The 14,931-nt window shown below is 40.3% G+C and overlaps 1 protein-coding gene across 1 annotated transcript in view; it reads left to right on the forward strand.

The window, feature by feature from the left end:
- The window catches only part of NR1H4 (nuclear receptor subfamily 1 group H member 4), a gene marked incomplete at its 5' end in the record, with an annotated part of 60,578 nt that overhangs the window by 31,755 nt on the left and 13,892 nt on the right, over positions 1 to 14,931 (forward strand). The window contains 4 exon segments of the mRNA NM_001082726.1: positions 827 to 960; positions 3,579 to 3,677; positions 4,006 to 4,105; positions 9,193 to 9,339. Coding sequence (NP_001076195.1) covers positions 827 to 960; positions 3,579 to 3,677; positions 4,006 to 4,105; positions 9,193 to 9,339 — 480 coding nt within the window.

The raw sequence follows: 14,931 nt of genomic DNA on the forward strand, positions 1-14,931 counted from the left end.
AGGAGAAAGATGAAGATCTTTTGCAATTCTATGAAATAAATTCTCTGCACAAAGAAATTTGTGGAATTTTGTGTCATTAACATTGAAGGAATAAGGAAATTTAATTGGAATATGGAATATTATTCTACATTATTTGCAATAGCTCTGTTTAAGTGTAAATCAATGCTACTATTGTTTGTCCAAAAGAATTTTCAAAATCATCTTGAGTTCTTTACATCTTTAACTATATATTCTCAATAGTCTATGTAACTCTGACAAGTAACATTTAAAAATGTTTCCTAAAAGAATCTAATAATTTTTTTACTCAGTAAGTTTAATTATGTATTTTCTGTGAATTTGAATATACATCTGATGGCACAGTATGTAAACATGGGTGAAAATCCCATTAATGCCATATTCTGAAACACCATCTTTCAAGGCCTTCTAAACCAAGATTGGAAGAGTGGTATTCATCCTTTTATTGATGGAATACCTTGCTTTTGCAATAATACTATAGTATCACTGATTCTTTACATAAATGTCATTTTTAGAAAAATTATCAGATTATATTTAATCTTTACAAAACTCAATGAGGTAGCAATCTCCATTCTACAAATGAAGATACTGAGATCACAGAGGTTACACTTCTTATTCACAGTCAAGAATTAAACCTTGACTTTCTCGTTTTTTTAAATGTCAGAAGCACTAGAATTAGTTTTGTGCCAAATTGCACAAGGGGTTTTCTGAACTTGCTACACATCAGCTGTTCATACACACACACACACACACACACACACACACAGCAGTACTTTCTGTGGTTGGTGAAGTCTCTGTGTTTGTTTTTCAGGCTTGTTAACTGAAATTCAGTGTAAATCGAAAAGACTGAGAAAAAATGTGAAGCAGCACACAGATCAGACCACTAATGATGACAGCGAAGGACCGGACTTGCGACAAGTGACGTCGACAACGAAGTCATGCAGGGTAATAACATGCAATGGGTGGTGACACGTGTTGGCCACAGCCAGCAGGAGCTGAGCTTCTAGGAACCTAGAGATCTGGCCAGGCGTCTTTCACATGAGAGCCAAGGTCACTGTGTAATTTCCATTTCAATTGTGCACAACAGATGATTCCTTCCTTGCCTTTTTTTTTTTTTTTTTTTTTTTTTTTTTTTTTTTGACAGGCAGAGTGGACAGTGAGAGAGAGACAGAGAGAAACGTCTTCCTTTGCCGTTGGTTCACCCTCCAATGGCCGCTGATCCGATGGCAGGAGCCAGGAGCCAGGTGCTTTTTCCTGGTCTCCCATGGGTGCAGGGCCCAAGCACTTGGGCCATCCTCCACTGCACTCCCTGGCCATAGCAGAGAGCTGGCCTGGAAGAGGGGCAACCAGGACAGAATCCGGCGCCCCGACCGGGACTAGAACCCGGTGTGCCAGCGCCGCTAGGCGGAGGATTAGCCTAGTGAGCCGCGGCGCCGGCCCCCTTCCTTGCCTTTTAATCAAGAGAGGGACATATGCCTCAGTATAAAATCTGAATAATTGCAGCATATGATATACAAGTGAAAGTTCTTCCTGGCTCCATTCCATTCCTACTACCTGGTGACTGCCTTTGGGAATGCTTTGTTGTATATGATGAATTTTTCCAATTACATATTTTGAAATTTAAAAAATTGTATTTATTCCAGTGATAGATAGATGATAGATAGATAGATAGATAGATAGATAGATAGATAGATAGATAAAGATAGCTCTTATCTGCTGGTTTGTTCCTCAAATGCCCATAATAGGTAGGGTTGCGTCAAGCTGAAGTTAGTCCCAGAAACTCAATCCAGGTTTCCCATGTGGGTGGCAGGGCCAAGGTACTTGAGCCATCACCTGCTGCCTACTTGTGTGCCCACTGACAGGAGACTGGAAGTAGGAGCATAGCTAGGACTTTAACCCAGGCACTGTAATATGGGATGATATAGGGCTTCAGCCTCTTAACTGGTTTTGAAGCCAAATGCCCATCTTCTCCCCACCACCATGGTGTTTTGATGACCACCCCCCTCCCATCATTATTAAGAAAGGAGGCTCACAACTGGTAAGGATATGGACCCAACAGGGGAAGTGGGTTAGTCCTGATCACTGTGTAAAACAAGGTGATTATAAATCTGTGAGCAAAAAAAAAAAAAAAAAAGCCCTTCCCATGTGTTCAAAAATTCTTAAAAAGTTCTTTGAGCAGCTGAGGATAACACAGAAGAACAGCATCTGGGATGATTAGGTAAACATGTTGTGATAACACACAGGACATTTGGGGAGAGTTTAGCTTGCCCACTGGCTGAAAAACCAAAGGAACACTTGTTGAAGCCACATCCTTCTCTATATGTATCGTACTATTGACAAAGAAAATTTTATCTATATTTAGCTTTTCAAATATGTTATTTTTATTCATCTCAGAAAAAATAATTTTATAAAAGCATTATTTTGCCATAATACTTCGTTTGTAAGGAAACAAAAAATTAACACAACTATTCACACTCTTCAAAAGATCTTATTAAAGAAAAAAGAAGTATTTGAGGTCTGAAATGTCCAGACTGATGACTCTCCGAGATGTTAGACACATGCAAACATTTTTCTTTAAAGAACCAGGTATTTTAGGCTTTGGCCATATGGTCTCTATCCCAACTATTCAACCCTACCATTTAAGTGCAAAAGTAGTACAGACAGTATATAAACAAACGAGTGTGGCTGTGTTCCTTTAAAACTTTATGTATAAAAGCAGGTTGAGGGCCGGCGCTGTGGTGTAGTGGATAAGGCTGAATGCCTGCAGTACTGGCATCACATATGGGTACCAGTTCAAGACTCAGTTGCTCCACTTCTGACCCTGCTCTTTGCTATGGCCTGGGAAAGCAGTACAAGATGGCCCAGGTCCTTGGGCCCCTGCACCTCCATGGGAAGACCTGGAGGAAACTCCTGGCTCCTGGCTTTGGATTGGCACTGCTCCTGCTGTTGCGGCCAACTGGGGAGTGAGCCAGCAGATGGAAGACCTCTCTCTCTTTCTGCCTCTCCTTCTTTCTATGTGTAATTCTGACTTTCAAATAAATAAATAAATCTTTAAAAAAAAAAGCAGATGGGTCTATGGGTGACAGTTGCTTGAACTCTGCCATATGTGAATACTCTTAGATGAATTCTTCATTTTGCATGTTAAAAAGTTATTTAATTTTGATCAAATCTTGAACTTTTCCTGACTTTCTATATGAATGAGCTCAGTTGGCTTCATATCCAGAAAATTATTTATTCCCATGAAATAAATAAATATTTTAACCCCTATTTTACAGTCAGGAAAATGAGTAACTTGGGACAAGTGTAATGAAATGAGCTAAAGCTTGCTGAAGGATCCAGAGAAAGCAGTTACACTCTGTTATTAGAGCTCACTGCCCTTCCTACAATTTTTTTTTTTTTTTACTATTTATCCCTAGCCTAGGGCAGTACATCATTCCCTATTCTGCCATATTTAGGGTCTTTTTCAAAAATGTCTGCTGTTGGTTCATTCCAGATAAATGCAATATAAGAAGAATGCCTTGTAACTGCCTTCCCTAACACCTTTTATTTTCTTGCCAGTGTAGGAGAAAACTGAACTCACCCCAGACCAGCAGAATCTTCTACATTATATTACAGACTCGTATAACAAACAGAGGATGCCTCAAGAAGTAACAAATAAAATTGTATGTATAATATCTGAAAATACTTGGGTTTAAAGTTAATATTTTCTCTCACTACTTTGGAGATGGAATCTATATATGAATATTTTACTTTGAAATGCTTAGAGCTGAGAATTTATTATATATTTAAACTTTTAGCAATATTAAGCAATTAAAGAGTAGGAAGTCCCACATCTAGCTTGGTAATACTAATTACTCTCCAAAGATCTTAGAAATATAAGGTGGATCTTTAAATTTTATTACCTAAACCATTTTTTGTTGTAATTATTTTATATTGATTTATTTATTTCTTATATACTTATTAATCATGTGCTTTTTTCTTAAAATTTAGTTAAAAGAAGAATTCAGTGCAGAAGAAAATTTTCTCATTTTAACAGAAATGGCTACTAGTCACGTACAGGTCCTCGTAGAGTTCACAAAAAAGTTGCCAGGTATTTTTTTTTTAATGATCAAAGTTAATGCTTACTGAGTGTTTACATATGTGCATGGATTATTTTAACCATTTTACATACATTGTTTCTTTCAATGCTCAAAATATTTTGTGAGATCAGATCTGAAACAAATATTCCTATTGTCAGCTAGTTTTACATGTAGTTATTTCCCTGTCACACTGTATAACATTATTCTCATGTTGAGGGAGGCAAATATCTTCATTGTAAGATGGAAATCATCTTTGAACTGATTTAAATTAATGTGGGGGCAGGCGTTTAGCCTAGTGTTAAAGATGACCACCTTCTCAAGTCAATACTGGGGTACAGGTCCTAACTCCAGCTTCCTACCAATGCTTACTCAGGAAGACTATGGTGATGGCTCAAGTAATTAGGCTCCTACCTACCACATGGGAAACAAGGATTGTCTTTCCACATCTTGGCCATTGTGAGTATTTAGGGAGTGAACCATGGGATCAGAAATCTCTCTGTCTCTTTCTTTCTCTCTCTACCTACCAAATAAATAAAAATAAATTTAAAACAATAAATATGCATGAAATGTAGGAGGCAGAAAATACATTTAAAATCATTTGTGATAATTTTTCAAAATTGCTGGTTAAAATTTGAGACTTTGCAAAATTTCTATTTATCCATTTATTTATTCAGTAGTAAATATTGATGCCTACTATATATGAAGCACTTACCTATAACCTTCAGAAGAATGGTTAAAAGCTACTATATATATGTGTGTCTATATATATATAGATATAGATATATGAACAATTATGTGTACTACAAGAAGTTCATGGAAAATGGAATTAAAATAGATTTATTTTACTGCAAAATTTTTGAAATCCATATATATATGAGGAATTTCCAAAAAGTTCATGGAAAAATGCATATTATAAGAAAAGTTATGTGTAGATTTCACAACTTTTTTGTGATGAAATAAATTTACCCTTTAGTTCCCTGGTTTCATGAACATTTTGAAATTCTCTGGTACATACACACACACACACACAAACACACACACACAAGTATTGTTTGAATATAGAGGAGTTAGTTGATGACTGTCTGGAAAAGTTAGGGAGACTTTACAGAGGCTCATGTTTGATTTAGGAATAAAAGAAAAAGTAGTTTTCTAGTTGGCACTCCAAGTTGAGAGATCTGCTTATGAAAAGGTGAAGAGACATGAACAAAAATATGATTATTCAAAATGAGAGAGAAAAATCGTAGACAATAAAGTAAGTTGGCACCAGACTGATAAGGGCCTAACTAAGGAATTTACTCTTTGTCCCAATTGGTAAAGAGATTTTGGTGGCTTTTATGGTTTTAGAGAGGAGGAAAATGAAATTTTTTTTACAAAGATGTGACTTCATCGGGTTTGTGTAAGATGGATTTGAGTAGGGAGAGACTGGAGACAGGCAGGATCAGTTAGTATGCTGCTGCACAGGTCCAGACATGAGAAAGCTCTAGCAGTGGGACAGAAGGATCGAGGAAATAATCAACTGAAGAAAGAGTCAAGTATTAATAGGCTCGATGAACAACTGTATGTGTGAGGTGAGGGAGCAAGACTTGCCCATAGTCATTCTTTTTTTTTTTTTTTAAGATTTATTTATTTATTTATTTATTTGAAGTCAGAGTTACACAGAGAAGAGGAAGAGAGAGAGAGAGAGAGAGAGAGAGGTCTTCCATCTGCTGGTTAACTTTCAAATTGGCCACAACAGCCAGAGTTGTCCCAATCCGAAGCCAGGAGTGAGGAGCTTCCTCTGGGTCTCCCATGTGGGTACAGGGGCCCAAGGACTTGGGCCATCCTCTACTGCTTTCCCAGGCCATGGCAGAGAGCTGGATTGGAAGTGGAGCAGCGGATATGAACCGGCACCCATGTGGGATGCTGGCACTTCAGACAGTGGCTTTATCCACTACGTCACAATGCAGGCCCCAACCCATAGTCATTCTGATAGTCCCAGTATAGAAACTAGAATGCGGGGGTTTTATCTCCCAATCTCAAATTCTCTCATATTATCAATACTGTCTAAGTAATAGTTTTACATTATTTCAGTGTTTTAAAAAATATTAGCAGTTAGAATTCCACAGTCTAGAAGAGTATAATAAATAACTTACATAGGCATAACACTGCACTGTTAAATTATGGTAGGTAGCTTCTGCATAGCATTTTAATTAGACATGCTAATTTGCCTTTTTTGCTGACATTATGCTGCTGTTTGATTAAATGTGTCATAGATAGACATAAGCCTACAAAGCACTCACAAAATGTGGCAAGAGAATTTTCACTATTATTAAAATATTTATATTATCTCATTTCTTTATTAAGAATTAAAGAGAAACTTAATTTGCTATATGCTAACTAAGCTGAAGGCATTCTTGCTCAAAAACAAGATTATATAAGAGTTAAAACTATAGGGGAGGGGAAAATTGGGAAAGGAGAAATACATGTTTTTGGCTATTTATGGGGGAAGATTTTTCAGTTCAAATGGTCAGTTGATCTTGAACCAAGAAATAATTGAAGCCAAAAAGTCTTATTCATAAGAATGTAGCTTATCTGAGAGCAATGGCAATATCTTAACATATCTTCCTTCCCAGTGCCTTGCCTAGTTCCTCGGGGAAGGAGCAGAATTAATTTTGGTTCAATGAGTGAAGCAGAGGGGAAAAATTAAAAATACAGAAGGAAATGAAAGGCAAATGAGAAGGAAATGATAATATTATTACAAAATCACAATAATAGCACATAATAGCAATAGTGAAAGGCTATTTTTTGAAAAACCAAATGTGGTGTTTTCATTCCATTGATCACTGAGCATCACCTGTGCCAGGTACTTCTCAAGGTGCTGGAGACCAGAGAGGAATAAAACATGGTTTCTGTCTTCAACAGAACTCCTAGATCTTTTGGGATAGTTACCATCTTCTCTCTTTTAAAATATTTGTTTATTTGAAAAGCAGAGAGACAAGAGGAGAGAGATGGAGAGAGAGAGAGAGAGAGAGAGAGAGAATCTCCCATTTGCTGGCTCACCCCCCAAATGCCTTCAACGGCCAGGGCTGCGTCATGCCAAAGCCAGGATCCAGGAACTCCTTCTGGGATTCCAATGTGAGCAGCAGAAACTTACGTACTTGGACCACCATCCACTGCCTCCCAAAACCTTAGAATGAAGCTGGATCAGAAGTGGAGGTGGGGGACTGGCACCCCGGCTTGGCAGATTAAGCCTCTGCCTGAGGTGCTGGCATCTCATATCGCCACCAGTTTGTATCCTGGCTGCTCCTCTTCTGATCCAGCTCTCTGTTAACGGCCTGGGAAAGCAGTGGAAGATGGTCCAAGTGCTTGGGCCCCTGCACCTGCATGGGAGACCCAGAAAAATTTCTTGGCTCCTGGCTTCAGATTGTCCCAGCTCTGGCTGTTGAGGCCATTTGTGGATTGAACCAGCAGAGGAAGACCTCTCCCTCTGTCTCTTCTCTCTGTGTGTTACTCTTCCTTTTAAATAAATAAATAAATCTTTAAAAAAAATAGTAGAGGTGGTACTCAATCCCATGCTGCTACTTAACCCACTATGCCACAGTGCCCTAGGGTAATGATACTTAATCCTTTGCATAGTCCTCTTCAACCTGTGTTGCTATTTACCAATTTTCTTTTTTTTTTAAGATCTATTTTATTTATTTGAAAGATAGTGAGAAAAAGAGAAAAAGAGAGTGTGTGTGTGTCTTCTATCTGCTGGTTCACTCTCCATTGCCCACAATGGCTGGAGCTGAGCTGATCCAAAGCCAGGAGCCAGGAGCTCCAATGTGGGTGCAGGGGCCTAAGGAACTGGGCCATCCTCCACTGCTTTCTCAGGCACATTAGCAGGGAGCTGAATTGGAAGTGGAGCAGCCGGGATTTGAACTGGTGCCCATATAGGATCCTGACACTGCAGGCCAGGGCTTTATCACAGCACCAGCCCTATTATTTACCAATTTTCTAAGCCAATGAAACCCAAATGGCATTATTTATGTGTATTCATATTAGTGTGAATTTCAGCATGCACACCAGCTTGCGTCTTGTTTCTCACACATTTATTTATTCAGTACATCATCCAATTATCCAAGAAACATTTCTTGGGTGTCTATTATGTACCAGGGGCTGGATAGTCAAAGTAAACAAAATGGACAAAGCTTCTGTCCCCGAGTTCACATTCCAGTAGAATGACAGGCAATTACAGTATACGTCTGTAACATCAAGTAGGATACTGGTAAGTTCTGTGAATGAAAACACAGCAGGTAGGTGCTAGAGAGTGCCAGCAAATACTATTTTAGGTAGAGAAAGCCGGGCAGAGACAGGACTGCAGTGCAGGAGTGAGGTCTGGGGTTATGTGGGAAGAGGCTTCATCCCTGAGGCAAAAGCGTGCTCATGTGGGAGAAGCACAAACAGTGAGTGGAAGAAGGAGTAGGAAATGAAGTCAGAGATGCCCTTAGGGGCTGTGTCATGTAGGTGGAGAAGACTTTGTCCGGTTTCCTTAGGGTGGCAATTCTTCCCGTGTTTTTCTGATTTCCCTCTCCTGTGTAGGGCAGGCTTGTGCTTACCTCATACTTCAAAGTGACCTTCATTGCTTATTGTATTAGGGGGTGGGGGTGAGTGGGGATGTTAGTCATTCTCCAGATTGCTAAGGACTCCTGAGTCAGTCAGATGTTCTTGTAAACCTCTGGATGCACATGAAGATTTTTCTGGCTTGCAGATTCTTGCATCCTGCAAATGTGCTTCTATCACACCAGGTGTGACTGAAATATGGCTCAGTGAGAGTCTGCCTGCTCCTGCCTTCTGCAGGTTACTTCATCTCAATCAGTCTGTCTCTGCTGTAATAAATGTATTGGGTGTAGTCCTGATATCTCCTTTTATCCAACTTGTTCAATAAATCCTATTCAGTGATCATAAAAGCTTCTATTTGGGGGAATATAATAGATATTTATTGACTAAATTTGACAACTCCATAGTAGAATAAACATCACAAAATTTCCTTATGGAAATGTTTTATTAATGGTGATGATGAAACACTACTATACCTGTATGATATTCCTTGATTCTGACTTGATCATCACCTCTCCAGGGTTTCAGACCTTGGACCATGAAGATCAGATTGCTTTACTGAAGGGGTCTGCGGTTGAAGCTATGTTCCTCCGTTCAGCTGAGATTTTCAATAAGAAACTTCCAGTTGGACATACTGACCTACTGGAGGAAAGAATTCGAAAGAGTGGTAAGTAGTTTGGTTAATGACAAAAGAGTGTTTCTCCAAGTAAAAACTGGTATAATTTATCTGTCGAGTCAGTCTTCCAAAAATCTCAAAGTATACATATATGGATTTAATCGAGTCCTTGCAAAAATTCTATAAATAAGTACTATTGTTATTCCCACTTTACAGAGGAGAAAACTGAAATATTAAATAACTTGTCCATAGTTAAAAGGAAGTCTGAATGCAGATGCCTTGTGTCTTAACCACTGTGCTATACTGCCTCTCGAGACAAAATGAAATAACAGCACAAGTAACTCAGTTTAACTTACTATGAAGTAACATTGTAACAGGCAGATAAACAGAGGTTGAAGTGAATTACCAGGGATTCTGTGTAATGTATCTTAGAAAGTACTTAAAATAGGATGTTATTATTTTCCCAAGAGATTTTATATATGGCTGGGAGGGGGAGATAAATGAGATGACTTCTCAAGATCTTTTCTTTCAGAGCAGGTGTTTAGCCTAGCAGTTAAAAGGCCCATGTCCCATGTTAGAGTATCTGGGTTTGATTCCTGGCTCCAGTCCCTGAGTCTGGTTTCCTGCTACTGCAGACCCTGGTGGCAACAATCATGGCTCAAGACATTGAGTTCCTGGTACCCACATGGGAGACCTGATTCACAGTCCCAGCTCCTGGCCCTGGTTCTTGTATTTGGGGAGTGAGCCAGCTGACAAAAGTGCTCCCTCTCTCTCAAGCAAACAAATAAAATGTAAGAAAGTCTTTGACTTTTGAAACCAGTGTTTTATAGAGATTGGAAGGAAAGTTTACAGGCAGTTCTGTATATGTTATATAAGTAAAATAATTAGCATATTTCAACTATTTTTAAAAGCAGTCTTCCAGCCGGTGCCGCGGCTCACTAGGCTAATCCTCCGCCTGCGGTGCCGGCACAACGGATTCTAGTCCTGGTCGGGGCACCAGATTCTGTCCCGGTTGCCCCTCTTCCAGGCCAGCTCTCTGCTGTGGCCAGGGAGGGCAGTGGAGGATGGCCCAAGTGCTTGGGCCCTGCACCCGCATGGGAGACCAGGAGGAAGCACCTGGCTCCTGGCTTCGGATCAGCGTGGTGCGCCGGCGGCAGCACGCTGGCCACAGCGGTCATTGGAGGGTGAACCAATGGTAAAGGAAGACCTTTCTCCTCACTGTCTCTCTCACTGTCCACTCTGCCTGTCAAAAAAAAAAAAAAAAAAGCAGTCTTCCTTAATCATTATGCTTTATTATCTTAAAAACGAAAAGTTATTTTTAAAATCCCAGTGCTATCGGCTGGCACCGCGGCTCACTAGGCTAATCCTCCGCCTGCGGCGCAGGTATCCCGGGTTCTAGTCCCCATTGGGGCACCGGTTCTGTCCCGGTTCTCCTCTTCCAGTCCATCTCTCTGCTGTGGCCTGGGAGGGCAGTGGAGGATGGCCCAAGTGCTTGGGCCCTGTACTCGTATGGGAGACCAGGAGAAGCACCTGGCTCCTGGCTTCGGATCGGCGCAGCGCCAGCCATAGCGGCCATTTGGGGGGTGAATGAATAGAAAGGAAAACCTTTCTCTCTGTCTCTCTCACTCTCTCTCACTATGTAAATCTGCCTGTCAAAAAAAAAAAAAAAAAAAAAACAATAAAAAAAACAGTGCTATCTCACCAAAACAAAAAACCAAAAACCAAATCCACAAAACAAAAGCAAATTATAATTAGAATCTTTGGTTGATTTTAAAAACACACACTTTTTAAGGATGCATTGTTCTCATGTATCGATTGCTTTAATAGTTTAATATATTTCAGGGCAACACACTCTTGTAGCAGTGAAGAGAGAAGTCAGGCTGCTCCCATCCTGCGAGGCTGACAGCTCAGTGGGAAAAGTTGAATTGCACGCAGACGTAATAAAATGTGGGAGAGAAAAGCTTAGAGACAGCTTCTAGTTGGGAATTTTTCAAGATCTAGAAAGGTTTTGCTGGTCTTTGAGCTGGGTTTTCAGTGAGTTTTGATTTGAACACTCAGGATGGAGATGCTAGAGGGAAGGACCAACCAGAGAAAAGAGGGGCAGGAAACTCAGAGCATGCACACAGAGCAAGTCCTGGAGTTGGAATAAGATTTGCTTTAAAGGGAAATAAAAGAGAGAATGGAGAAAAAAAGCTCAGTACCAGATGATGGAAGGCTTGGAATGCTGTGCTAGAGATCTTGTTATTTCCTAAGTAATGGAGAGGGATTGAAAGCGTTTGAGCAGGGAAAGTAAAATATGAAGATGAAGCTTTACGAAATAGTGGTGTTGGGATGGGATTCTCACAGGTACACCATTTCGGCTTTTCACTCTTCAAAAGACATCATGTTGTCAACAAATAGAGATTTTGGTTCTGCACAGAGTTTACCACATAATTGTTCAGGGACTCAGTTTATACTTTGTGTGTGCACGTGTGTGTGAAGATGAATTGCTCAGGGACTCAGCTTAGGCTTTGTGTATATGTGCACACATGTGCATATGTGGGTTTAACCTGGGAGACAAGGATTGAATCAGGTAACCTCCAAGCTGTCATTCAATGCTATAAACTTTACTGCTTTTCTTTTTTTGACTAATTCAACTTCTCTGATTGGTAGTTTAGCCAGTTTCTCAGCCAGCTGCATGTGTATTCTGATTTTAAATATGTAACTGGCAGTTCGCCTTAGGAAAAAAATTAAAGGATGAAAAAAAATTAAAGGATGAAAGCTGAATTTTTACCTGTATGAATTTAATTGTTAATTTAGGCTGTTGAGTGTAAATTGGTGACTTCCACTCATGATGTATAAAGGTTCACGTGGTTCACTTGGTCATTTATTTATTTCTGGCTTCCATGGACTGTGGTGGTGCTCTCTTTCAGAAAATCCATGAGTCAAATCTTTTGATGAGTAAAAGAAAAGGGGATGATGACACATGTAACAAAATATTATTCATTTTACAGATAAGTCTCCCTAATTCTCAAAAGATCCTGCTGTAGTTAGTGTGTGTGGATGGTTTTTATTTATTTTTTTTTTGATCAAGAATGGTCTCTGAGAATGCCTGTGGAATCTGACTTGAATCTAGGCTCTACTATTTATTAGCTGTATGTCCCCTTTAAGGGAAAAAAGCTATTAAAATGGAGTCCATAACCAATTTGATCTTTGTGAAATCATGTCTAGCTTTAATGTTTGTTCTGCAGCCTTGCCTGCATGCCTGGATTTTGATATTAAAACTTCATAAGGCAGGACCTGGCTCTTTTTATTTATTTGAGAAGGGGAGAAAAGGGGATAGATAACTGGTTCATTCCCAAAACGCCTGCAACATCCAGAACTGGGCCAGGCCAAAGCCAGGAGCAGGTAACTTAATCTGGGTCTCCCCTGTGGATGGCAGGGACCCCGATTACGTAGGCCATCACCACTGCCCCAAGTGTCTTCATTGACAGAAAGCTGGATGCAGGAGCCAGAGTCGGATATTGAACCCAGGCACTCCTATGTGGAACACAGACACCTAATGTCTTAACTGCCAAGTCAGAAGCCCACTCTGTGACTTGCTCTTTTTGAGTTGCTATTTTATTTCAGACACCTAGTAATGTCTGGATTGGAGAGGGTGCTCAGGACGTCTGTGGGATGAATGAACATCTAATGCTGGGAGTCTGGCCCGTTTATTTACTTTTAAAATGTCACTTTCATTGAAATCAGAGTTACTGGTATCTCAGAATGACAACCAACCAATAAAAGGTCTTTTCTAGATCTTGCCTATGGTGATTAATTCTGGGGGTGAATATCACTTTTGCATTTGAAAAGGGAAGAGACAGTTCGGGTCCAGAAGCTCTGCTGTGTTCTCTCTCTTCCTCCTCCTCAAGGATGAGTCATGTAAAGTTGATTCAGATGCCAGACAATTAAAAAGAGGGTGCAATTTCTGCCACATGAGTTAAAATGTTTTGATGAGAGGATATCAGAAAGGGAGTAACCCAGCAGCTGTTCCCTCTCTCTCTCTCTGTCTCTCTCAGCTGCTCAGTTCCCATTTTTCCCTTTGCCTGCCTCCATCGCCTCTTCTGGGTCATCAGCCAAGTCAGATGTTGCCATTTCTTTGATGATCATGGGAGCAGGACTCATTTTTTTCCCCTCTAGCTAGGTGGGGAACATATTTTTCACTGTGGTTCAGCTAAGAGAGAAAAACAAAAACAGAATTTTCCTAAAAAGTTCACTAGAATACGATTATGAAAGGCATATGTGCATGATGTATGGATCTATTAGCAATAGATGTATATTATATAGATAATATAATAGATTAATACTCAGCACTCATTATGTGTCAAGCTCTATTGTCAATGTTGTGTGAGCTTTGGATCCTACAAGAAGCAGATGGGATTCAATGTGTAAGACACTAATTGGGGAAAATGCCTCTGGAGAAAACAAGAGGAAGAAGGTGTAACCGAGACCTACCCTTTTACGACCATGCTGATCTGACATCTGTGAAAGCAGAGCAGAAAGGAAGCACTGGAGGTGGAGGCCCTCAGACCCTAGAACAGTTTTTAGAAAACATAAGGTGAGCTGATGAAGCAGGACAAGACTTGAGATGCCCAGGAACAGCCAACACTGACACTCCTGCTCTGCTCAGTCACTGGTTGGGAGAAGACTGGTGTGTGTCCTCAGAATTCACAGGGTCAGCAGTTGTAGGCTATCAGTCAACATGTTTCTTCCTGTGGGCTCTCTTAAAGAGTGATCTGAGTGGGGCGTTGCATCTCCATGGTTAACATTATGCTTCATGAAAATACCTCATTTGCTCTTTCCAACACTTTGAGGTACATATTATGAACTGTACACCAGGGCTAGACCCTGCTAATACCAACAGCTTCTGTCCCCTCAGATCTCAGTTCCACGCAGCGCCTCTCTGACAGTAACCTCTTACTCTCCAACTCTCTGCCTTCCAGCACCATAACGTTGATGATTTTTTGTTTCAAAACAACCTCCATTGATTGAGCTTCCATCCACTAATCCTTCATCCATTGACTTTGCTACCTGTTACCTGAACTCATTGCCCTCAATACTTGGCTTCAGGTTCATCACTCAGCAAAACAATCATGTCCTTGAATCATGCACCACTGCGTATCCTCACTTCCCTGTCTTCTTTTACCTAAGAAACCACTTCCCTGGTTGAATACAACTCTCCCTGTACTGTGTGCTTGAATTTTATAACTGTAACAGTGCTTGGCTTACCTCCAGCTATTGGTTGCCCATGTATCTTTTTTGTCTAGTCAATTAACTATTGCTCTTATGGGAAACCATCTTTGTGCCTTCTCTCTCTTCAAATTTCCAACATCCTCCCGGCTTCCTTCTCAACTGATGGCCTTGTTGGGAAAAGGCATGAATATGTCATGGGAATTGACACTCAAGAAAATTTGGTCAAAAAGTAGGTTCAAGAAAATGTGGTGGTCAAGGCTTAGAGGAAAACAGACTCCCTAAGCTTAGTAAGCCAAGACAGGAATCACCATGAGAAACAAAGCTGAAGCCAAGTTCCTAGAATTAGATGCAACATAGGGCTCCCAAGAATTTCCTGAGTCTGGGCCAGGGCTGAGCCTGTTTGAGTAGTTCTAGCCATGAAGATATGTA

Source organism: Oryctolagus cuniculus, chromosome 11 (assembly GCF_051225735.1).
Source record: "Oryctolagus cuniculus isolate XC-2025 breed Fujian yellow rabbit chromosome 11, ASM5122573v1, whole genome shotgun sequence".
Taxonomy (NCBI): Eukaryota; Metazoa; Chordata; class Mammalia; order Lagomorpha; family Leporidae; genus Oryctolagus; species Oryctolagus cuniculus.